This window comes from Barbus barbus, assembly GCF_936440315.1.
Source record: "Barbus barbus genome assembly, chromosome: 23".
Lineage (NCBI taxonomy): Eukaryota > Metazoa > Chordata > Actinopteri > Cypriniformes > Cyprinidae > Barbus > Barbus barbus.
The window spans coordinates 256,749-280,226 of NC_136751.1; the positions used below are offsets into that span (position 1 = coordinate 256,749).

At 41.2% G+C, this 23,478-nt stretch overlaps 1 protein-coding gene across 8 annotated transcripts in view; it reads right to left on the reverse strand.

The window, feature by feature from the left end:
- Positions 1-23,478, reverse strand: part of LOC306842841 (reelin-like) — a 140,707-nt gene that overhangs the window by 58,020 nt on the left and 59,209 nt on the right. For all 8 annotated transcript variants that reach the window (XR_013781786.1, XR_013781787.1, XM_079373969.1 and 5 more), the window contains exons 5-23: positions 19,358-19,390; positions 19,172-19,250; positions 18,941-19,037; positions 18,089-18,140; positions 17,507-17,603; positions 17,073-17,313; positions 14,431-14,576; positions 14,008-14,159; positions 12,893-13,008; positions 12,513-12,721; positions 12,163-12,291; positions 11,967-12,076; positions 11,745-11,811; positions 11,400-11,633; positions 10,720-10,881; positions 10,319-10,555; positions 4,551-4,743; positions 4,098-4,210; positions 3,216-3,353 (exon numbers count right to left, since the gene is read on the reverse strand). Coding sequence is in view for 6 of the 8 variants with exons in the window: in XM_079373969.1 (XP_079230095.1) it covers positions 3,216-3,353; positions 4,098-4,210; positions 4,551-4,743; positions 10,319-10,555; positions 10,720-10,881; positions 11,400-11,633; positions 11,745-11,811; positions 11,967-12,076; positions 12,163-12,291; positions 12,513-12,721; positions 12,893-13,008; positions 14,008-14,159; positions 14,431-14,576; positions 17,073-17,313; positions 17,507-17,603; positions 18,089-18,140; positions 18,941-19,037; positions 19,172-19,250; positions 19,358-19,390 (2,605 nt within the window). In the remaining 2 variants the exon portion in view is untranslated. The remainder of the gene's footprint in view (positions 1-3,215; positions 3,354-4,097; positions 4,211-4,550; positions 4,744-10,318; positions 10,556-10,719; positions 10,882-11,399; positions 11,634-11,744; positions 11,812-11,966; positions 12,077-12,162; positions 12,292-12,512; positions 12,722-12,892; positions 13,009-14,007; positions 14,160-14,430; positions 14,577-17,072; positions 17,314-17,506; positions 17,604-18,088; positions 18,141-18,940; positions 19,038-19,171; positions 19,251-19,357; positions 19,391-23,478) is intronic.

Consider the following 23,478-nt stretch of genomic DNA (forward strand, 5'->3'; position numbering starts at 1 on the left):
GAATCAATTTGACAAAGAATATAAAAGTGGAATACATCACATAAAACACTAAATGATTCCATATTAATTAACTAAAACCTCACATAGACAATGCACTGTTACTAGTGCCATTGTAATTTTATCTAGAATATCTAACTATTTGTGCTCCATCATAAATATTTTTCAACGAATAGCACTAACATTATTGAGATGAAAGCACCAGACTAAAGCAATATACATTTAATGTGATGATAAAATGCTAAATTAAGTTGAAATCTATCAAAAGTGATTAGCAAAAAACAAAACAAAAAAAACTTCTGGTCATTTCATCCCTAATAGGATTTACAATAATGAAAATAGTCATCAATAATCTTTACTTTTAGGCTGTGAGGACTCCTCTCAGTTCTTTTGTGTCACACACCCATGTTTTACATTTATAATTTGAAATTAAATTAAATGCCATGTAGGAACTGGTCGAAACCAGAACACACACACACACCTAATTTCGGACAATACATTCTTGAGCGGGATCAAAGCTTACCTCCCAGAGATCTCCTGTCCTAAATCTTCTGGTCTCAGGAGACCTCTAAATCCCAGAATATATTTGAGAAGAACATCTGGATGTCGTTAAAGAAGAGAACCGTCAGTGCTCGACTGGATTTATCATAAATAAAGTCGAACAAGGCAAAGACCTTGTCATCTGGGAAAACTCTGAAACAAACCCTCCCTGATTTTTCTTTCCATTAGCGCAGTAATTCAATGATGTGTTTACTATACATGTCCAGCTAAGAAGATTCCCAGATCTCCACGAAAGTGACACTCGTGACCTCACGTTTATCTCCAAAAGAGGAATGTGCCTTGTTGCTCCCTAACAGACAAAGAGACGCAATGATTTGCTCAAGTATTGCAAAAGGGACAAATTCTAGTTTTTGCTATTGAAGTAATATACTCGAAAACAATATATACAATATATTGTTAACATATATTAAGGTTTTCATGACATGTATAAGCTTGCTGTGTTATTGGAACTTATGGTATTGTAATCGTTGGATGTATAACTTTATCTGATCACTAGTGTTCAGTTCACATGCTCGATGTAATTATTTAGAATTAAGGATTGCTTAACCGCGTAATGGATACAATTGATATATGTACTTTGGTTATGCAAAATTACGTGGCGTTTGATTTCAGATGAAAGCTGATTTCATCAGCAATAATCAGGTATGGATGAGGTGGTGATGGCGCAGTGGATAAGACACATGCCTTTGGTGTGAGAGACCTGGGTTCGAATCCACTGTGAGACACCAATGTGTCCCTGAGCAAGACACTTAACCCCTAGTTGCTCCAGAGGCGTGCGACCTCTGACATATATAGCAATTGTAAGTCGCTTTGGATAAAAGCGTCAGCTAAATGAATAAATGTAAATGTGGATGAAAATGGTCTTTTCCCATCATAATGTACAAATTAGGAGACTTATAGGAATCTGCTAGGATATGTGTGTTATTTTATGAAATAAGGCAGTAGATAATGTATGCACAGAAAGAAGTTGTGCAGGGCGGGGCTCCTCCCCACAGGAAGAATCTGATTGGGTCAGTCACCCGTGGGTGGATCCCAAATCGGCCCATTAAAAACAGATACCCAACTGTGTCTCGGAGTTGGGAGTTGGAAAAGAAAAGTTTTAAGCTCAAGCTTAACCCAGCTCGCTCGTTGCTCGGCGCTCTCGTCATTTAACATCATGATCGAGCAGTAAACAGAGATCAAGACTCAAACTTCCAAAGAACTTTAACATCTAAAGCCTCAGAAACTGAAACCAACTTCCTGGGAGCGTCATCAAGTCAGAACGAAGCCAACAAACCACTGAAGAGTATTCTCGTGACGACGACCTCCCAAGCCGCCAATCCGCGCACGATATTTCCTGGACCAGGAAGGAATTGAACTCAACTGAAAGCCAGGAAAGTAAGACAATATCTCCTAAATCTGCTGAAACTGGTTGTATTTATCTTTTAAGAGCAAAGATAGAGGAGTTCCATGCGTAGGATTTCCCTCAGGTTGGAGTCAGAGCATTCTTGAAAACGAGCATTAGAACCTAAAACTCTCTTCGGATCAAAACAATTAATTGTAACAAATGTGTGTGTGTTTGTTACGTATTCTGTTTTGTGTCATTTAGCTTAGTATTGTGTTAGAGTAGTGAAATAAACTTTGATTCTATTAAGAAATCTCGTCTGTTGCTGTGTGATTTGCAAATCTTAATTACTTGCCAAAGATCGTGTTTACCTACACTCATGAATTTGATAACTAACTATTTGGTTTGTTTTATCGTTGGCCGCGAATAAGATAAACAAAATTGTTAAGAAATAATGGGCTGATTTTAATGCTTGCTGGACAAGTCATTAATAAGGTATCGTTAACAAGGTATAAGTTGGACATTCTGATTAATCTCAATTAATCATATAAATATCGAATCTTAAGAGTGATTCCCTAAAAGCTAAAATTAGAACAATGGTTCTAAAGTTTACTTCAGCCATTTGAGGGGCATCAGCTCATGTCATTTACGTGCAGTAATAAAGCAGTGATTCTGATTCACGGCTGAGGGCTGTAAGATGTGATCTGTGAGCCGGACGCTCTGTTAACAGTGGTCAGGGTCTGCCTTATGACTGACTGACCTCCAGCTCAATCAGCAGACTGGAGAACACAGCGTTTGTTCACATTATTAAACAGAGTGTAAGTGAAGCCCTCGGGTCGTGTCTCAGCGTATGCTGGTGTGAGCGCCGATACAGACGCTTCATTACAGCTCCCAGTGTGAAGAGCTTTAAATGATGATGAAACTGCTAAATGGATTTTAATTAGTTTGTTTTGAATTGTTGTCCAGACAAAAAAAATCCCACAAACAAGAAAATATTCATTAAAAACGGCATAAGGTATTCAGATTTGTTTTTTTTTTCAGAGATTGTGTGTTATTAATACAAGTGTCTTACTGCACATTATTTTTTAATTTGATTAGAATTAAAACAGGTGAAAAAAAACCTGTGCATTCAGACAAAATAACTCATACTAAAATACAGTCTGTGTCCTAATTTCTTAAAACATTCTGCTTCTCCACTACATTATTGTTTCTAAGATTTGTTGATGTTTCAAATGGAAAATGAAACCGAAATACATTATCAAAAGTTTGAAAATCAGAACTTCAAAATCAGAATCAGAAAATTTCTTAGCGACAGTAAGTGACAGCGACTGACCTGCAGTGACCTTGGTCACACCATCCGTGTCCACGGCACATCTGAGGACACTGCTGCCCAATGTAAATGTCATCCAGAGCCCACTCGTCCTGCTCCTGATAGTAATTCTGGATCCATCGGAAGCGCGTCGCACTCGACCTACAGCCAGAAAACAGTATGAAACCAGAAAACACTGCAAATGCATAGCAGTCTATGAAAATGCATGAACGCTGTTAAAATACACAAGGCAAAGCAAACACACACCTGATGAGGTGCAAATTGAAGGAAAAAAATGTGAATCAGTTAAGAGGAGAACATTGATACCTTGAAAAAGGCTACTAGCCGAAACGTTGGTTAATAAACATGCTTAAGTGAGTGTGCAGTTGTTCTCCTCTTAACTGGTAAAATACGACCATTTCCAGAAATACTGCCATAAATATATAGAGGTGGTGATGGCGCAGTTGATAAGACACATGCCTTTGGTGTGAGAGACCCGGGTTCGAATCCACTGTGAGACACCAATGTGTCCCTGAGCAAGACACTTAACCCCTAGTTGCTCCAGAGGCGTGCGACCTCTGACATATATAGCAATTGTAAGTCGATTTGGATAAAAGCGTCAGCTAAATGAATAAATGTAAAATGTAAATGTAAATATGAGCAAAACAGGTCATGGGAAAATGCCTTTGGTGTTTATCCTCTTGAAATATTTGCCATGTATTGTTTGTAATATAATATAAGACTTTAAACATCTCTTTATGGAAGTAGTATTCTAGTTATGAAAGGAGTCAAATGTATACATATTCACTTTTTTTTTTAATTATGTAACATTTGTCTTGCTACTGTATCACAGGAGAGTACAGTGTACTGCAGTCGGTGAATCTGTGTGCAGAATTTGTGTCTCACCAGGTTTTGTATGGCAGTGGAAGTGTGATGCGTCTCCAGTCTGTGAACTCAGACGGATGGTAGACGCTGGACGCAGTGAACTCAGAGCAGCTGGGCATGCCGGGGAGACAAGCCTATTACCCACAAACCAGCAGAAACAGAAGTTAATCTCACAGTGGAGACATGAGGAATTACAGAACATGGAATCATCTATAATCTGACTACATGTGCAGTGCTTTAGATTGCTTCTACAATCCGGACTACATGTCTGTTAGTTGACATGTAATTTCTGAGTGAAGACCCAGAGGCAGTATCAGATGGTGATACTGTCAGTATTTGAATGTATACCGTGGCCCTCAATCATTAGCATGGTATTTACATCATACTCCAAAAACATGTTAACACTATGGTGCATTTAGGTACTTTTCTCTTGGTGAAAACAAGACACATTAGAGAATATTTTGGTTTTCTCACCTCTTTGACGAGATGCCAAGTCAAGCCGTGATTGGTGGAGAACTCCAGCCGGACCTGAGTGTCGATGTGAGGAGAAGGGTCACGTCCGCAGCCCATGACCAGAGAGAACTGGATCATGTAGGAGGCGCCGATCTGCATGGATTGTGTTTCCACATAACGGATACTGGAGGCCGAGCCGTGATCACCTGAAAAACTGAGCAAATATTTACATCATTGTGGTTTACACAATGTTCATTTCAGATGGCGCCTGAAGGGAAACAATGATGCGGTTTGGATTTCAATGCATTATTAAAAATATTATATTAAATATTCTGTTTGCTTTTGCATTGAATACAATAGCAATTTTCTGGTAAAAATCTGGTCTGGCAAATGGTGACGAATTTTGGGATCTGAAACAGCTATTTTTGTGCTTTTTTGTTCTTGGAGAGCTGGTGTCAAGTGAGACTGTAGTTGGGTGGGTTGTGACATTTGAGCTCATGAATATTAATTAGAAATTTTGGTAACACTTTATTTCGATAGTCCATTTCAAGATTCAAGATTCAAGATTTTTATTCATCACATACACAATTATACAGAGTATAACCAGCAGTGAAATGTAAGTCAGGTCCGCTCCAAGGACAATGCAATTGTATAGAATACAAATATTAAGAAAAAGAAAAGTAGAAAAAAATAAAAGAATAAAAGAAAAGAAAAGATAAGATAAGATAAAAAAATATATATATAAATGTGCAGGTCAGTATGTTGTTGACATAAATAGTAATATAACAGGAATGTGCAAAAGAATGTGCAAAAAGTTGTACAGGGTATTTAAATAGCAGCAAAATGAGGTTGAAAAAATTATGAATAGCTTATAGATATATTGATATTTACATGGAGTCAAGTGATGTTATGACACAGAGTTAGAGTTTAGGAGCCTGATGGCCTGGGGGAAGAAGCTCCTCCTAAGTCTCTCAGTTTTTGCCATAAGGCTACGGAAGCGCTTACCAGATGGAAGCAAAGTGAATAGTCGGTTACCAGGGTGATTAGAGTCCTTGAAGATTTTGACAGATCTATTTTTGCAGCGTTTGAGGTAGATGTCCTGCAGAGAGGGGAGAGCAGACCCTGAGATGCGCTCAGCTAAGCGCACAGCTCTCTGTAGAGCTTTACAGTCCTGATTTGAGCTGTTTCCATACCACACTGAGATGCACTGAGTCAATACACTTTCTATGGTTCCTGAATAGAAAGTTTTCAGGATTGCTGGTGAGACCCTGAATTTCCTCAGCTGTCGCAGATGGTACAGTCTTTGCCTGGCTTTTTTAACCTGTGTTTGGATGTGTGTAGTCCAAGTCAGGTTCTCGGAGATGTTTACACCGAGGTACTTGAAGCTACTCACCCTCTCCAAAGGGGTCCCACTGATCATAAGAGGAGTGTAGAGCTGCTGCTGTCTCTTCCTAAAGTCCATGATCAGTTCTTTAGTTTTGCTTGTGTTTAGAGAGAGACAGTTGTCCTGGCACCATGATGTGAGTCTCTCTACCTCATCCAAGTATGTGGTCTCATCATTGTTGGAGATGAGGCCCAGAACCACAGTATCATTAGCGAATTTGACAATAGATGTGGAGCTGTGAGAGGACACGCAGTCATGCGTGTAGAGAGAGTAGAGCAGGGGACTCAGGACACAGCCCTGTGGGGCTCCTATGTTCAGAGTGATGGAGTTTGAGGTGAACTGGCCAACTTTCACCACTTGAGGTCTGCCGGTGAGGAAGTCTTGAATCCAGTCACAGAGTGAGGAGTTTAGGCCGAGGTCTGTGAGTTTAGATGCCAGCTTGATGGGGACTATAGTGTTGAAAGCTGAGCTATAGTCAATGAATAGCAGCCTTACATAATTCCCATTGTTGCTGTCCAAGTGTGTGAGGGAAGAGTGGAGGACGTGAGAGATGGCATCGTCAGTAGATCTATTTGGGCGATAGGCAAACTGAAGAGGGTCCAAAGTATCAGGTATGGAGGAGCAAATGTGACTCTTTACAAGTCTCTCAAAAACCTTCATGACTATATATGTGAGGGCAACTGGGCGATAGTCATTCAGGCAAGAGGGTTTATTGTTCTTTGGCACATGGATTATGACGGATTTTTTAAATGAGGTGGGAACCACGGAGGTAGCAAGGGACTCATTAAAGATAGAAGTGAACAAACCAGCAAGCTGATCAGCGCAGGACCTCAGAACACAGCCGGTTATCCCATCAGGTCCCGCTGCTTTCCTGACGTTCACTTTCTTTAGCACCCTCCGACACGGTGATTACAGGATCATCGCTGCTCTGCCTGCTGCTTTCTGACGCACTGGTCTGCAGAGACGCGCCACCGCTGTTGCAATTGAAGCGGCCGTAGAAGATGTTTAACTCGTCGGCCAGCAACGGATCTGCTCTCACCTCCGCAGAGAATTTGTTTCCGAAGGCACAGATGGTCCTCAGTCCTGGCCACATCCGTCGAGAGTCATTGAGCTGGAAATGAGACTCAATTCTCTCTCTGTATCAGTGTTTAGCGGCTCTTACTGCGCGTCGGAGAGCATAGCACGATGCTTTGTACTCGCTCATATTCCTGGTCAGAAGCGCTTCATTATAAGCAACAGTGCGTGTGCTAACCGCAGCACGGATTGTTCTGTCCACCCACGGTTTCTGATTGGAGAATGTCGTTATTGTTTCTGTAGCTTGCTCGGTTAGCGTGTTTACAAAGCTTAATGCTACATCCGTGAACTCGCTGACGTCAGAAGAACTCGCCCGGAACATGTCCCAGTCGACGTCATCAAGAGCCGCCTGCAGCATAGCCTCTGAGTGGGAGGACCAGCACGTCACTACTCTCTGCACCGGAGGATCCTGAACGAGCCTTTTTTTATATTCCGGTGTGAGGAAAATGGCGGCATGGTCCGATTTGCCAAAAGCCGGTAGTGAGCGGGCTTTGTAGGCATTCTTGAACTGAGTGTAGCAATGATCCAGTGTATTTGGTCCTCTAGTTGGACAGGATACATGTTGATGAAAGTTCGGCATGACCTGCCTGAGGTTGGCTTTGTTAAAGTCCACCGTGATGATAAAGGCAGCATCAGGATGTTTGTTAATGTAGCCGCTGAGCACATCGTGAAGCTTAGACAAAGCCAAGCCGGTGTCTGCCTGTGGTGGAATGTACACAGCAGTAACTATGATCGATGAAAACTCCCGGGGCAGATAAAATGGGCGGCAAATAATGGAAAGAACGCGACAGAATGGAGATATTCCTGGGATCACACCATTTCTTGTTAACCCTCTGAGCCCGACAAACGCGAATACGCGTTTTGGGGCAGATTTTCCTGATAAGGCAGAAATGAGCTTGAATTACTCTGCCATTTTTGATCGTTCAGATAAGAGCAATACACCATTCGAATCTGTAAGGGGTCTTCTTTTATTTGTATACACTCATAATAACAACTAAACTTTGTGCTTTTGAAGAATAAAGAAAACAAACAGCGTGCGCTCTCTGTCTTCTCCGTCTCCGCGATCTGTTTTCAGAAATGCGTCACTAAAATGAAGTGTAACTCAGCGAATACTCAACACAGACATGAGAGTTATCTCTATAGAAAGCTTGGAGTGTCTTCTTTCAAATGCAGTAAGTCATATCGAAAACAAACATTATGTGATGAAGTAATCCGTATGAAACCAACACCATGTTCAGTCTGTCCCGTCTAACTCATTATTTTTAATGAGATCCCGCCCCCTCGCGTTCACATGCAAATAACCACGTGACCCGCGCGCGCGGAGCATAAACAAAGTCTGTGAAGAGTTCATCGCTGCTACTGTTACTTTCTGGAAGAAGACGCACTGAGTAAAGGCTGGATTTCCCTCAAAAACGATCTGATGAGTAAGTAATGTTTATGTTTTGCATTAGTTAACGTGTTATTGTGACATAAACTTGAACACATTACTAGTTGGGTTTTTCCCAAACTACAACAGGATGAATGCTACGCATCTAAGAAAGTTTAGACCATGTTTATTATTAATAATCTGTTCAAAAATATATTTTAATAACGTGCTAAACGATAACATTTAGTTCTCAGATATAAAATATATGTTTTATAGTACGAAGTATATCCTTTTATAGTACAAAGCATGCGTGAGTCTATGACTACAAAACCTATATATATATATATGCTCCTGATATAAACATGCTCACAAATGTTTTTTCTCTTTTTTTGGTTGTTTGTATTTTATTGAATCAGACACCTGCACCACAGATCCTGCTGACTTTGTCTCTTCCAACTGTTTTCCCCTGAGAGCGCTGCACCAACATCAGAAGTAAGAGCAAACAGGTCTGTGGATGATGCAGTCAACATGGGACTGCACTTCACCCTACAGCATCTGGACAGACCAGGGACTTATGTGAGGATCCTGTTTGTGGACTTCAGCTCCGCTTTTAACACCATCACCATGGAAACCCTTCAGAATAAACTAACCCAGCTCTCCATCCCCACCTCCGTCTGCCAGTGGATCAACAGCTTCCTGACAGACAGACATCAGTTAGTAAAGCTTGGTAAATTCACATCCAGCACTCGAACCATCAGCACTGGAGCTCCTCAGGGTTGCGTACTCTCCCCACTGCTCTTCTCTCTCTACACCAACGACTGCACATCTACAGACCCCTCTGTCAAGCTCCTGAAGTTTGCAGACGACACCACACTGATCGGCCTCATCCAGGATGGTGACGAGTCTGCTTGCAGACAGGAGGTTAAGGAGCTGGCTGTCTTAACAACCTGGAGATTAACACGCTCAAAACTGTGGAGATGATAGGGGACTTCAGGAGAACCCCCCCTGCTCTCCCCCACTCACCATCATGAACAGCACTGTGACTGCAGTGGAGTCATTCAGATTCCTGGGCACCACCATCTCCCAGGACCTGAAGTGGGACAATCACATAGACTCCATTGTCAGGAAAGCCCAGCAGAGGTTGTACTTTCTTCACAGCTGAGGAAGTTCAACCTGCCACAGGAGCTGCTGAAACAGTTCTACTCTGCCATCATTGAATCCATCCTCTGCACTTCAATAACTGTCTGGTTCAGCTCAGCTACCAAATCTGACCTCAGAAGACTACGGAGGCTAGTCCGGACTGCTGAGCAAATCATTGGTACAACCCTCCCCACTCTCCAAGAACTGTACTTATCCAGAGTGAGCAAAAGGGCTGGTAGAATCACTCTGGACCCCTCACACCCAGCACACTCCCTCTTTGAACTGTTACCGCCTGGTCGACGCTACAGAGCTCTGTGCACCAGAACAACCAGACACAGGAACAGTTTCTTCCCTCAGGTTATCCATCTCATGAACACTCAACAATAAATGTGGAACACACAACTATAATACATATCCATTCACCGCACTCACTAATTTTATCTTTATTTTCTCATTTCTAATTTGCGCATACTTGACCTGTACATACATAGCTGTTTATATTATATATTGTGTTTTGCTGCTTTGTACATTGCCTTTTGGTTAATTGTTGTTATTCTTTTAATATCTGTGTCCTGTCCTGTTGCTGTCTTTCTGTTGCACTGTGGAGATTCTGTCACTACAACAAATTCCTTGTATGTGTAAACATACTTGGCCAATAAAGCTCATTCTGATTCTGATTCTGTAAGGACAGACATCATGGTATAGTTCTTCTGTCTCTGTACTGAGAAGTCAATAATGCCTATATTTCACATTGATGCTTCAATGGCTGCTGATTTAAGTCTTAACTAATAATGAATGGTACTGCGGTGAACATGAGGCAGGTACCTGAGGGTCCAGTCGTGTTGGCAGTATGGCTGCACATTCCCCAGATAGAAGCCCAGGCTCTGAGTCACGTCTAACACATTACTGAAGTCCAGGCTGATGATGTTGAAGAGGACGGAGGTCATGCTGATCTCATCCAGAGCCCAGACATCCTGCCCACGGCCTGAGTGGTACGGCTGCCACCAGCGGAACTGGACCCCGAATTTACGGGCCCCAGGAGGAAGCTCCACAGAAACGATCCTAGAAAGAGTCAATTCAATCTCACCATCAACAATAGCAGACGAGCTGATCACACAACATATATTAACTTATGTTCTTGACACACTGCAGAAGAAGATATGCCATGCTGTTCCACATGACCCCAGTAAAATCCAGCAGTGGTGTGTGTGTTCAGGACGGTGTACCTGGGCTCATGGAAACCCTGATAAGCGTAATGCTGAAGCAGCGTCCAGGTAATGCCGTTATCTGAAGAGTAATGCAGCAGCACTCCTTCACCCGGCTGGTCTGGAGCAGGACAGGAGCTCGAAGTGCTGCGACTGCCCAGCCTCAGCGTGAACTGAAGATACCTGCAGGAGAGAAAGAAACAAGAACTGGGGCTCATTTGAAGTAATGCTATCAGAGGAGTCAAGGTGACACAAATATGAACAATAGAACCTTTCCAACTGAAGTGATAAATAAAATTGATCAAGATGAAAGACTCACAATCTTTGATACTCTCTTACACTTCTAATACTAAAAGACCCCAGTAAAGTGCAAGTCAAACGGTCAGCCGGAGCAATGGCACATAAATGTTTGCATGTTTATGTGATTTATGAGGACACAAATTTGTGTAATGACATGGGTATTACACTGGTATAACAACATAAACGTGTTTTATGAGGACATTCCCTAAATCCTCTATTAAAATAGCTCTAAAAGCATACTAAACAAAGTTTTATAAAGAATGTAAAAATGCCTGTATTTTTGTGTGAGTGGTTTAGGGGTAGGGTTAGGGTAAGGGGATCAAAAACACACTTTGCACAGTAGAAACAGCATTACACCTATGGAGAGTCCCCATAAAACATAAAAACACGTGTGTGTGTACCTGGCCTGTGAACTGTCCAGGGGGGTCGTAACAATGTGCCTTCTACTGTCTCTGTTGAAGACCAGGGCTTTTCCACTGGCCAAAACCCCACAGGCAAAGCTGACCTCTGCCCCCCGCAGTGAGGAGAAGCTGTGATAGGACGACAGCCTCACACTGGAGAAACTCTCGGACAGAAACGCAGGGAAGGTCTGAGACGCCAGCTCACACGCCGGACCGCTGAAACCAGGGTCACACCTAAAGATATACAAAAATATATATATATTTTTTTCCAGAACCAGTAATATGTTGCTGTTTTCACAGTGTAAAGAATGTTTCACTGCAGTTCTGCCCGAAAGATGTTCATACTTGCAGCCCATGCGTGAACAGTGTCCTCTACCGGAGCAGAAACGCAAACAGGATGGCCCGATATACACTGGAACAACAACAACCATATAATCATCGTCCCTGATCATGATTTATTGGCTCAAAATCACTGTCTAATCTGCCGATCACGCTCTGTGGGTTTGACTATAATGTGTTGATATTTATCAGTAAATATGACCTGTATGTTGAATGAACGGCTCTTACCGTTGTCAATCGCCCACATGTTGCTGCTTCCCACAGCGGTCTGTCTCCAGCGGAAGCGAGTGCTGTCTGTGAGCGCAGCATTGGGCAGAGGAATCGTGATCCTCGTCCAACTACAGGAACACAGAGATTAAACCACACTGTTAATAGAACACACAACACGGATTTATGAAAGCGTCCAACAGATGCAGTGACTGACCCGTTGTAGTTCTCTGAGGAGTAGATGCTGCTGTGAGGCAGATGTGATCCGGCACACAGTTCAGGAAGACACTCGGTGTGCAGGAGAGACCAAGAGCGACCGTGATTGGTTGAGAACTCCAGTTTGACGCTGTGAGATTCACATATGCAGGAACAGAAGAAGAGGAGACAACAATCTTTGAGACATCATTTAATTTTCCCAAATATAATTGCAAACACAAAAGATGATGTTTTGAAAGATATCTCAGTGCTGTTTTGTCCACTGTTGTTTGGACCCCAGTGTTTTTCAAAATGTGAGTATGATGAGTAAGTGATGAGTTTTGGGTTATCACTGTTTTCTGATCTGATCACCTGTTGGCCGGCTGATAGGCTCCACACCCGAGGTTGACTGAGAACTGTACCAGGTGAGTGTTTGCTCCAGGCAACACCGGCAGCAGCTGCAGGAAGTCCACAGCCCAAACGTGACGGTTCGCTCCACCATGAAACTTCTGCTCTAGACAAAACTGAGTGGCTGGAGTCTGAAGTTCTGTGGGCAAACCAACCGAGATGACTGTAGGAGTCTGGAAGAGAAAGCCATAAGATAACAAGGTGTATACAGATGGGAACATGACACAGTAAATCACAAAAGAAATAAGATAAATAGTTGAATGATAGATTCTGAACAGAACATTTCAGCTGTTGAAAATGATTATGTAAACTAAATCTGACTATAGACTGTATTAGGTTTCTACCCTGTAGGCTGAGTATGGAAGTGTGTCCAGAAGCACATGATCTTTCCTGCCCTCTGAACGACCAAACAGGACCACATTATTCTTGTTGGATTCTCCAGGATTGCAGTCTCCACCCCCTGCAGCGAACACAGAGATCAGACACTGAACACACAGAGATAAGCCACTAAACACAGAGATCAGACACTGAACACAGAGATCAGACACTAAACACAGATAGATCAGACAGTGAACACACAGAGATCAGACACTGAACATAGAGAACAGACACTGAACACAGAGATCAGACACTGAACACAGAGATCAGACACTGAACACACAGAGATCAGACACTGAACACAGAGAACATACACTGAACACAGAGAGATCAGACACTAAACACAGATAGATCAGACAGTGAACACACAGAGATCAGACACTGAACATAGAGAACAGACACTGAACACAGAGATCAGACACTGAACACACAGAGAACAGACACCGAACACAGAGATCAGACACTGAACACACAGAGATCAGACACTTAACACAGAGAACATACACTGAACACAGAGAGATCAGACACTGAACACAGATATCACACACTGAACCCACAGAGATCAGACAATGAACACAGAGAAGGGACACTGAACACACAGAGAACAGACACTGAACACACAGAGATCAGACACCGAACACACAGAGATCAGACACCAAACACAGAGATTAGACACTGAACACAGAGAAAAGACACTGAACACACAGAGATCAGACACTGAACACACAGAGAACAGACACTGAACACAGAGATCAGACACTGAACATACAGAGAACAGACACTGAACACAGAGATCAGGCAATGAACACAGAGATGAGACACTGAACAGAGAGAACAGTCACTGAACACAGAGAGATCAGACACTGAGAATCGAGATCAGACACTGAACACAGAGATCAGACACTGAACACAGAGAACAGACACTGAACACACAGAGATCAGACACTGAACACACAGAGATCAGACACTGAAAACCGAGATCAGACACTGAATACACATGGATCAGACACTGAACACAGAGATCATACAATAAATACACATCAGTGTCAACATAATGTGCATGTAAAAGTGTAAGTCATACCCATGGTGAAGTGGAAGCGCAGGTTTCCGTAGGCGGTGGTGTTGAGGTACGGTGTGCACACCTTCCTCTCTCCATCTTTTAGAAAGATGAGTGCAGATCCAGACTCCACCTCTCCACACTGAACTCCATACACCGCTCCATCAACCTCCCATCTATAGGTCACACACAGCACTGTTCTTCAAGAAACTGTTCCTACACTTACTTAACAGCATCTGATGCACCTGTTAGTAACCCAAATGTTTGCTTTTGGAGATCAAATTTGTCCAGAGCACTCCAAGATATCAAAACTGAAATGTCAACACCTCAATGTATCACCAGTATGTTAGTCTACTGACTGACCTAACTACTGTTAAAATACTATTTCACAAAAGCACTCCACTAGCACAAATCCTAATCTTATCTGCTGGCAGTTGTAAGACGCACCCACTCAGTGGACTCTCAAAGTCTTCCTCCCAGTAGCTGCGTCCCTCTTCACGGTGCAGGTCCACGTCTCGCGTGGAGGCGAAGCTGTGCTCGAATCCCTCTCCACCATGAAAGTACAAGGAGTTTCCCTCTGACTGACAAGCGTGCTGTCGAATAAATGGAGAGGAAGCGTTACAGTGCTACAGATGTTTCTGACAAAACTGAAATCTCCATGTTGCATGAATACAGGGCAGATGGAGAGGACATTAACAACAGCCTCTGCCTTGGGTCATTTATGGGGAACAGACCTGTCTGCTAGTGTGGGCTGGTAAACACTCGCTGGGCTGCTGTAAATAATGACCCTGTCAAAGCTGCGGCCTTGTGTTCTGACCAGTGTTGGGGAGTAACTAGTTACATGTAACGGAATTATGTAATTTAATTACAAAATAAATGTAACTCTAATTTGTTACATTTACTGAGAAAAAACGTTTAATTAAATTACATAAATTTCATAAATTGCATTGACTGCACTAAAATATTAGACACCATTGTTTCAGGAGTTTAGGACACAGAATAGGATACATGCTTACTAGATAACTGTTTTATTTCCTATTTGGGTTTATTTCTGATTTATTTCCTATTTAAGATTAACAGTTTTTTCCAAAGCATTGTTAGCATGTGTTTCCTGTCATAGCTATGCAAAGATTTGATGTCAAAAACAGTACCATAGCTACTAAACTATTTCTTGTTTTATTAAATGTTTTGTTTCCAGTCAAGACTAGGAGAAATTTGTTCATGCCTTTATCACCAGCAGGGTGGATTATTGTAATGGTCTCCTCACCGGCCTCCCAAAGAAGATCATTAGACAGCTGCAGCTCATCCAGAATGCTGCTGCCAGGATTCTGACTAGAAATCTGAGCATATTATACCAGTCCTCAGGTCCTTACACTGGCTTCCAGTTACATTTAGGATTGATTTTAAAGTACTTTTACTCGTTTATAAGTCACTCAATGGCCCAGGACCTAAATACATTGCAGATATGCTCACTGAATATAAACCGAACAGACCACTCAGATCATTAGGATCGAGTCAGTTAGAAATACCAAGGGTTCACACAAAACAAGGGGAGTCTGCTTTTAGCTATTATGCCGCCCGCAGTTGGAACCAGCTTCAGATCAGATGTGCTAAAACATTAGCCAAATTTAAATCCAGACTCAAAACTCATCTGTTTAGCTGTGCATTTGTTGAATGAGCACTGTGCTATATGTCCCAACTGACTGCACTGTATTTTATGTATAATCTTTTTCTATTCTTAACTGTTTAAAATTAATTTTAAATAATTTTTTTCAATATAATTTTACACATTTAAACAGAAGGCTAAAGTAAGTGCTGTGATGGTAAAGAGAATGTGGGCAAAGAAAGACAAGTGTGTTGGTTAATCAGTTGAAAGTAGGACCTCTGAGTTCTATTTGTCTGGTTTATGATGGTCGAAGTAAGTAGGGGGTGAAGTAGTGGAATAGTTAGATGTTTTGGAAGGTTTTTTTCACTTAGTGCGGAAGAGTTTGAATGTTTGTTTTAAATTCTTTGTTTTTATTGTTGTGATTATTATTTTTAATGACTATTTAATTTCCTTTATGTAAAGCACTTTGAATTACCACTGTGTATGAAATGTGCTATATAAATAAACTTACCTTGCCTTGTTATGATAATATTTGTATTTCACCTCAGAGCGATCTCAAAGTAAAAAGAGGTGCTAAAGTCTAATTTTGTGGTGTCTATGCTTTAAAATATAAAGTTTATAATCTTAATTCAAGTGATTAAGGATTTTGAGAGTCTGACAGTAATCAGTGCTTAGTTCTTCTGTAAGGTTAACCCTGCCTGCTTTACATGTTTCAAAATGATAAACAGTTAAAAACATTTGTTAGAAATTTAGAAAAGTAATCAAAAAGTAATCAAATGTAATCAGTTACATTACTTGAATTAAGTAATTGAAATAATTACACTAGTTATTACATTTTAAATAGGGTAACTTGTAATCTGTAACCTATTACATTTCCAAAGTAACCTTCACAGCACCATAAACTGAACTCTGCAATGAAAGCATTCATAAGTCATACCTCATGAAAAAGAAGTGTGCATGATTATACTGAATGTGCGCTTGTAGTGTATGTATGTTCTGGCAGACATTATAATATCAATTAAATAAAAGGCCATTAAAGCAACTTAAAAAGAAAACATTTTAATGACTGAATTTCTTAACACACTTGTCAAGTTAAACATTTCACTTTGAAGTACATTTTAAACCATTATGTTTTAATCATTGTGTGTTGTGTTTTAAAGAAGTACACTTAATTAACTTTAGCCATACTTCAAAGAAAATAGGAGTAACTATGAAATTATATATAAAGATGTACTGAAGTCCTACTTAAGTGGGTCAAAAAGCACTCTAAAGTTCAGCTAATTGCATTTAATACAAATTAAGTCTATAACACATTTTGGTTTTATTGCAGTTAACATGCAATTAAGCATCAGAAAGCATTACATTCAGTTCACACTTTATTATATTATTGCAAAGTACATTATTTTCATAATAAGCACTCGTTTTGAGCTTCTTCACATGGGATTGTTTCTAGTTTGCTGGATGACATTATTTGGTCATGTACCTTTACTGTGGCTCCAGGGAAGAAAAGCCAGTTGGCTGTGTCCAGAGGGTCCAGGCTGTCCTCCAGCAGCGGGGGCCGGTTGGCCGTGTTTAGCACCAGTATGTTATCGAGGCCCCAGCAGGACTCATAACCATCGGGCCCCACGGGCGGCTCTTGACTCCAGCGTAGATGAATGGCCTCCCCTTTACAGCCTGGAGGCAATGGCAGGAGATGGACCACTGTGCTGCTGTTAGTGGGAGCCCTGCGAGACCCAATGCAAATGATAAAACAATGGAGAACTGAACATACAAGCGCTCAAGCTCATTCAGACATATGCAACCTTAAATTATGAGTTTTTATAGCACATAATCCATGCACTGCTCATGGCGTTTTTACGTAATGGTAACAGTAATACTGTGAGTGTGTTGGAGCCATTTCCTAAAATAAAGTAAAACCTGATCTTTTCCAAGGTGATCCAGTCATCAGAGGAGTTCAGACCACAGGAGATGATGATACTGGGGTCTGAGTAACTGAACCGACAAGTACCAGATCCTGAACAACCAACACAAAGACAAACACACACACACACACACGATTAGAATGGATTCACTTGACTTAACCTCATACAGAAAAATACATACAGCTAAATGTGATTTGTATTTCAGTAAAAATATCTGAACATGCTTAAATCAAGATACATTCACTTGAGATGCAAAATGACATAAGAAGACCTTTTCTTAATTTGTTTTCTGACAAATGTACCATAAGTATTCGCTTAAAACCCAAAAAAAAAAATGTGGTAATGGGGTCAGAAAAATAAACTTAATTGAAATGTAAAACAAGGTTATTTTTCTTACCCCGTTGGCATCAATCTTGTCATTTTGCATCTAAAATAAATGATTTAAGAATGTACAGATATTTGTACTGGAAAAAAAGACAAAAATGCATAATTTTTTGCAAAGTATTCAGCTGTATACCAATCGTCTATGGCTGCAGAAGATGACCTACAGTAACCACAGAAGGACAGTGACACTCACCAAAGGCAAACTGCAGGATTGATGCTGTGCTCGTGTTCAGAGCCACTGTAGTCTAAAAGAGACGATAAAACCATGAGCTTCTCATTTCTATTCACTGATCAGCTTCTTTCACACTGGAATAATTTGAACACAGTATACGAGACATGACACTGCAAAGATACACAGCATCCAGACTGCCAGTCATCGATTGACGTGGAGAGCGTCCGAATGGAGTTACCGACGCCAGCACCAAAGGTATCCACAAGACACAGACCCGCTTACGTCCAAGACTCCCCGAAAGTCACAGCGCCAAGAGAGCCAATGCAGTGGGCTGATCCGAAGATGCCGAGCTTCCAGCAGGGGGAAGACATCGAGAATTATCTTCGGATCAGCCCACTGCATTGGCTCTTTCTGGCATTGTAAATAAATTCCACCTTGTACAAGAGTGCTTTTGCGAGTGAGCCATCATTTTTACATCCCTTCACGGACTCACATTTTTCCCCGAAGGCGAGCTGGTGGGCTCGTCTTCATCACAGTGTGTGTGTCTTTTTTTTCTTGTGTAACAATTTAGTTTGACAGTGTACTTTAGTCATTTTCCCAACTCTCAGTAACTTTGCAACTCCATGTCAACTAGCAGTCCTTAGAGTATTAGTGATTGTCTGCTTAATATCTGCTCACACTTTATTTTGATGGACATTCTCCTGGCTGTAAGTCACTCAGAGGAGTTTGGCAGGAGTTTGGCACGAGCAGAAGTGCATCTATTTGTTTGAGAAGCACAACTCACTGCCTGCTGCTGTTTGCCAACATCCAGACCATCAGGGCAAAATGTGCAGTTTTTCACTTGATTACATCTGTTCTGTAAAAGATAATCACCAGTTCTCTCTGTCCAAAGGGCTCACAAAACGTCACTGCTTTTCTGTGCATCAGTGCACCGCACTGTTCTCCAACCTCACAGTTACTGCAGTCTGACCTGTGAGAGAACCAGACATGGACAATAAACATATCTTCTAGCTCTCTAAATGGCATCGATGCAAAATATCACATTAAAATGAAAGCAGCTTTACTGTCAAGTAAACAACTCAAAGAAAGACTAGTGTTACTCACCAGATATTGAGATTAAGCTCTTCTTGTGTGTTGTGTTCGAAGTCATCCCGGAGAACAGCATGATCACCATGAACCATGGCTTCACATCAGCGACAGATACAGAGGACAGAGACAGAGACAGGAGCACAGTGAGGAGCAGTGAGGAGTAACGTCAGCACGCGTGTGTCTGCTGACGCTTTTACTCACCTAGACTGGGCCGAAGAGGAGATTCAGTGGGAGCTAAAAGAGACAAAACAAAACATCTTTCACTTGGAACATTTCTAATGAAAGACTTCTCATAAATAAAAAAGATACAAGGAGAAAGTCTGGTAAGGATAATTTTAATATACAGCACATGGAGTGAACATTTAATCTTCTTTAATTTTAATTAATTGGGGAAGTCGTGGCCTAATGGTTAGAGAATTGGACTCGTAATCGAAAGGTTGCGGGTTCGAGTCTCAGGTCCGGCAGGGATTGTAGGTGGTGGGAGTGAATGTCCAGCGCTCTCTCCACCCTCAATACCACGACTGAGGTGCCCTTGAGCAAGACACCGAACCCCCAACTGCTCCCCGGGCGCCGCAGCATAAATGGCTGCCCACTGCTCCGGGTGTGTGTTCACGGTGTGTGTGTGTGTGTGTGTGTGTGTGCATTTGTTCACTACTCACTGCTGTGTGTGTGCACTTGGATGGGTTAAACGCAGAGCACCAATTTCGAGTATGGGTCACCATACTTGACAATACGTCATGACTTTTTTTAATACAAAGAAGCCTGAAAACATTAAATGACTTCATTATGGAGATTTTGGAATGTTATGTTTCTCAATCACTGATCGGTCAAACATTTTTCTCCAATGACAGCTGCTGTGCATTTGACCGTGTGTCTTGTATTGCTTGTATTGCTATCTCTTGCTCTCTTTCGTTCTGCAAGTCAGAAGAACTAATTGACATGATCCTGGAGGACTTTAGCACTGATTTTTGCAGTGATCTTACAGCTTGTAATCAATGGCCGGAGGCTGAGAAGAGCGCTGAAGATAATCAGGGTCCTGATTTCACGCTCAGGGTTTATTTTGCCAAAATTACTTTAATGATCTGTCTCACGGCTCTATATTAAGGGTAACGGTTTTCTCTGCACTTCATCTAAAAACTAGGACAATGTCACTCCCATGAGTCTTTACCTCCTACTTCAACAAAACATTACGAATGTGGGAGCATTTAACACTCCTACTTCTCTCCGTCTGTGGTGTCTGGATCTTGTGAAAAAACTATGAAAAATCAAGTACAGCCTGCTGTGGACACGTTTTCTTTAATAAAGGTCATTGAGGAATAATTCTTTTGTATTCTTTTATTATTCCTGTTAGAATGTTTTTGAAAGTTCTGTGCTTTGTTGCAACCCCAAAACCACATTGTAATCCATACAGACAAATAACACATTTCAGTACAAACTCCCATCCAGCAGTAAAACCGAACCCTAAAATACTGAGTCTAATCACATGAGCCGTATACTGATCTAAAACAGCTGTTGCTCAAGACTGTTTTCATGAAAAAAATGAATAAATAGGTCAACTGAATGACCTGAATGAATAGATTTTGTGGCTGAATTACTTTGACAGACTATTGCTCCAGATGTAAGGATCGGACCCGCATCAACTGAGATCACGACTACTTATTCTTAAACCAAAATGTATGCTGAATTAAATGAACCCCTGGTTAAAAAAAACCCCACTATTCTTTCTGACAGCACTTTTATGAAAAATACTGGATATTAAATCAGACATATTCATCATACAGTTATTCATGATTTTCCATACACATCATCCTCCTGCTCAGCAGAATCCGCTTATACCCTCCAGAAGCTGCTGACGGCTAACCACCATCTTATTATCTCATTTGAACAAAAGCCTGCTACTTTAATCAATGTTTGGTTCTGAGGATCATTACAACCACAGTAATTTTAATGTATGAAAGACCCGACACAAAAGGTACCGCCAACAGGTGTGATGAATGATTAAGTATTATTTACGTATGTATAGGTGTTACTATTTGTTATTTCACAAATGAAATGAAACATCATAACAAATGAATTTAATAACTGACTTTAACTCTTTAGAGAACATTGCAGGCTCTCTTTAATCTCATGGTTGAGCTTGATGTTCAGTCTTTCCTTATCCAAAGCCTCTGACAAGTGTAGCTATAATTAACCACATTAAACCTTACACTCAGAAACCTTCATCTTCTCTGGAAAAACCTTTTTATCTTCTCAACTGTACCGATATACCAAAAATCATATAGTCAATCTTTCCCTCAATAACCTCATATAATCTTTACCCAAAATCCATCACAATATAATAATAAAGCAGCTGTGCTCCATTTTATTTGCTGACCTATTTCTTTCAAAACTCACACACACACAAATGTGACTATGAATGTAATGGGTGAGTTCTGAATGTAACTTCAGGTTCAAACTGCAGTTTTCAATCAAACGTCCACTGTGTGGCGCTACTCCCATTCAGACAAATCAAGATCACAGAGGAAGGTTATCAGTTACTAATGCTGTGGAATATAGTTTGCAGTCAGCTGAGCCAATGCAAATATTTGTTAAATAAGTCACGCATGGTTTTTCTGCATCGATGCAAAAGTTATGGATTCAAATCCCAGAAATCAGACTTAAAGATTCATTCAGCACACAGACTGGACATTCAGAGCCTTCAATGTTTCAGAAAGTCTGAGCTTTATAATCAGATTTAACATCCAAACAGGGTGAACTGATTTAAAAGTAAACAGATCATCATTTGGATATTTATTCAGCTTGTGTGTATTTAAGTCTCTTTGTATTGGCCTGTAGTAGGAGGGACAAACGGAGGGAAAAAACGTTTGCAGAGCGTTTCTCATGAGATCAGGCTGGAAACTAACAGCAACAATGTTTTGTTGACTTGTGTGCTATGAATGCTGGGTAACAGGAGTGACGGCTCTGGCTTTCCTCATTGTCCTCATCTGTATGCAGTAAAACCTTATCAAGTGTTTGGCTAATGAGACAGATTTTACTAGCAGTCATTGTGAATGTTCACTATTATCACACTGACACTGTTTACTAACAAGTCAAACAGCACTTCCACTTAACGAACACACACACACACACACACACACACACACACATACACACAGACAATGAATTTCTTTACTTCCAAGATCGATACTACTGTATTAGAGAGAAAATTATAACCATACAGCCATCAGCTACAGTATAGTATCAGATATACTATAGATCCCCTGAGGAACAATTCCACTCCCTATCTGCTATAGGAGAGGAAGAACTGTATACAGTATATATATATATTTAAATAATCTAAACCAACAACATGTACAGTATATGTTAGACCCTATACCATCTAAGATGCATCTAAGATGCTACCATCAGATGCTTCCAAAGTCATAAATCCTCTTCTGAATATTACAAATTCGTCAGTGTTATTAGGATATGTCCCAGAAACCATCAAACTGGCTGATTTTAAGCCTCTCATTAAAGAAAACACAACTTGATCCTAGACAACTGGTTAATTACAGACCGATCTCAGATCTTCCTGTTCTGTCAAAAATACTAGGCAGTATCTTCACAACTATGTTCCCTCTCAGAGAAAAATGGTATCTGTGAGGATTTCAAGACAGAATTGAGACCGTATCATAGCACTAAGACTGCTCTCATTAGAGTTACAAATGACCTGCTCTTACCATCCGATCGTGGCTGTATCTCTCTATTAGTGCTACTAGATCTATCGACACTATCGACCCCAACGTTCTTTTGAATAGACTAGAAAATTATGTTGGCATTAGTGGAATTGCATTGGTATCATTCAAATCTTACTTATCTGACCATCATCAATTCACAGCAGTGAATGAAGAAGTATCATATCGATCACAAGTGCAGTATGGAGTACCTCAAGGCTCAGTACTAAGACCGTTGCTTTTCACGTTTTACATGTTACCCTTGGGAGATATCATCAGGAAACATGGTAGCTTTCACTGTTATGCTGATGATACTCACTGAAACTAACTGAATGCACTGAAACTAACTGAATGCATAGTTTAAGGAGGGAAGTTGTGGCCTAATGGTTAGAGAGTCGGACTCGTAATCCAAAGGTTGTGGGTTTGAGTCTTGGTCCGGCAGGGATTGTAGGTGGGGGGAGTGAATGTCCAGCGCTCTCTCCACCCTCAATACCACGACTGAGGCGCCCTTGAGCAAGGCACCAAACCCCCAACTGCTCCCCGGGCGCTGCAGCATAAATGGCTGCCCACTGCTCCGGGTGTGTGTTCACGGTGTGTGTGTGTTCACTG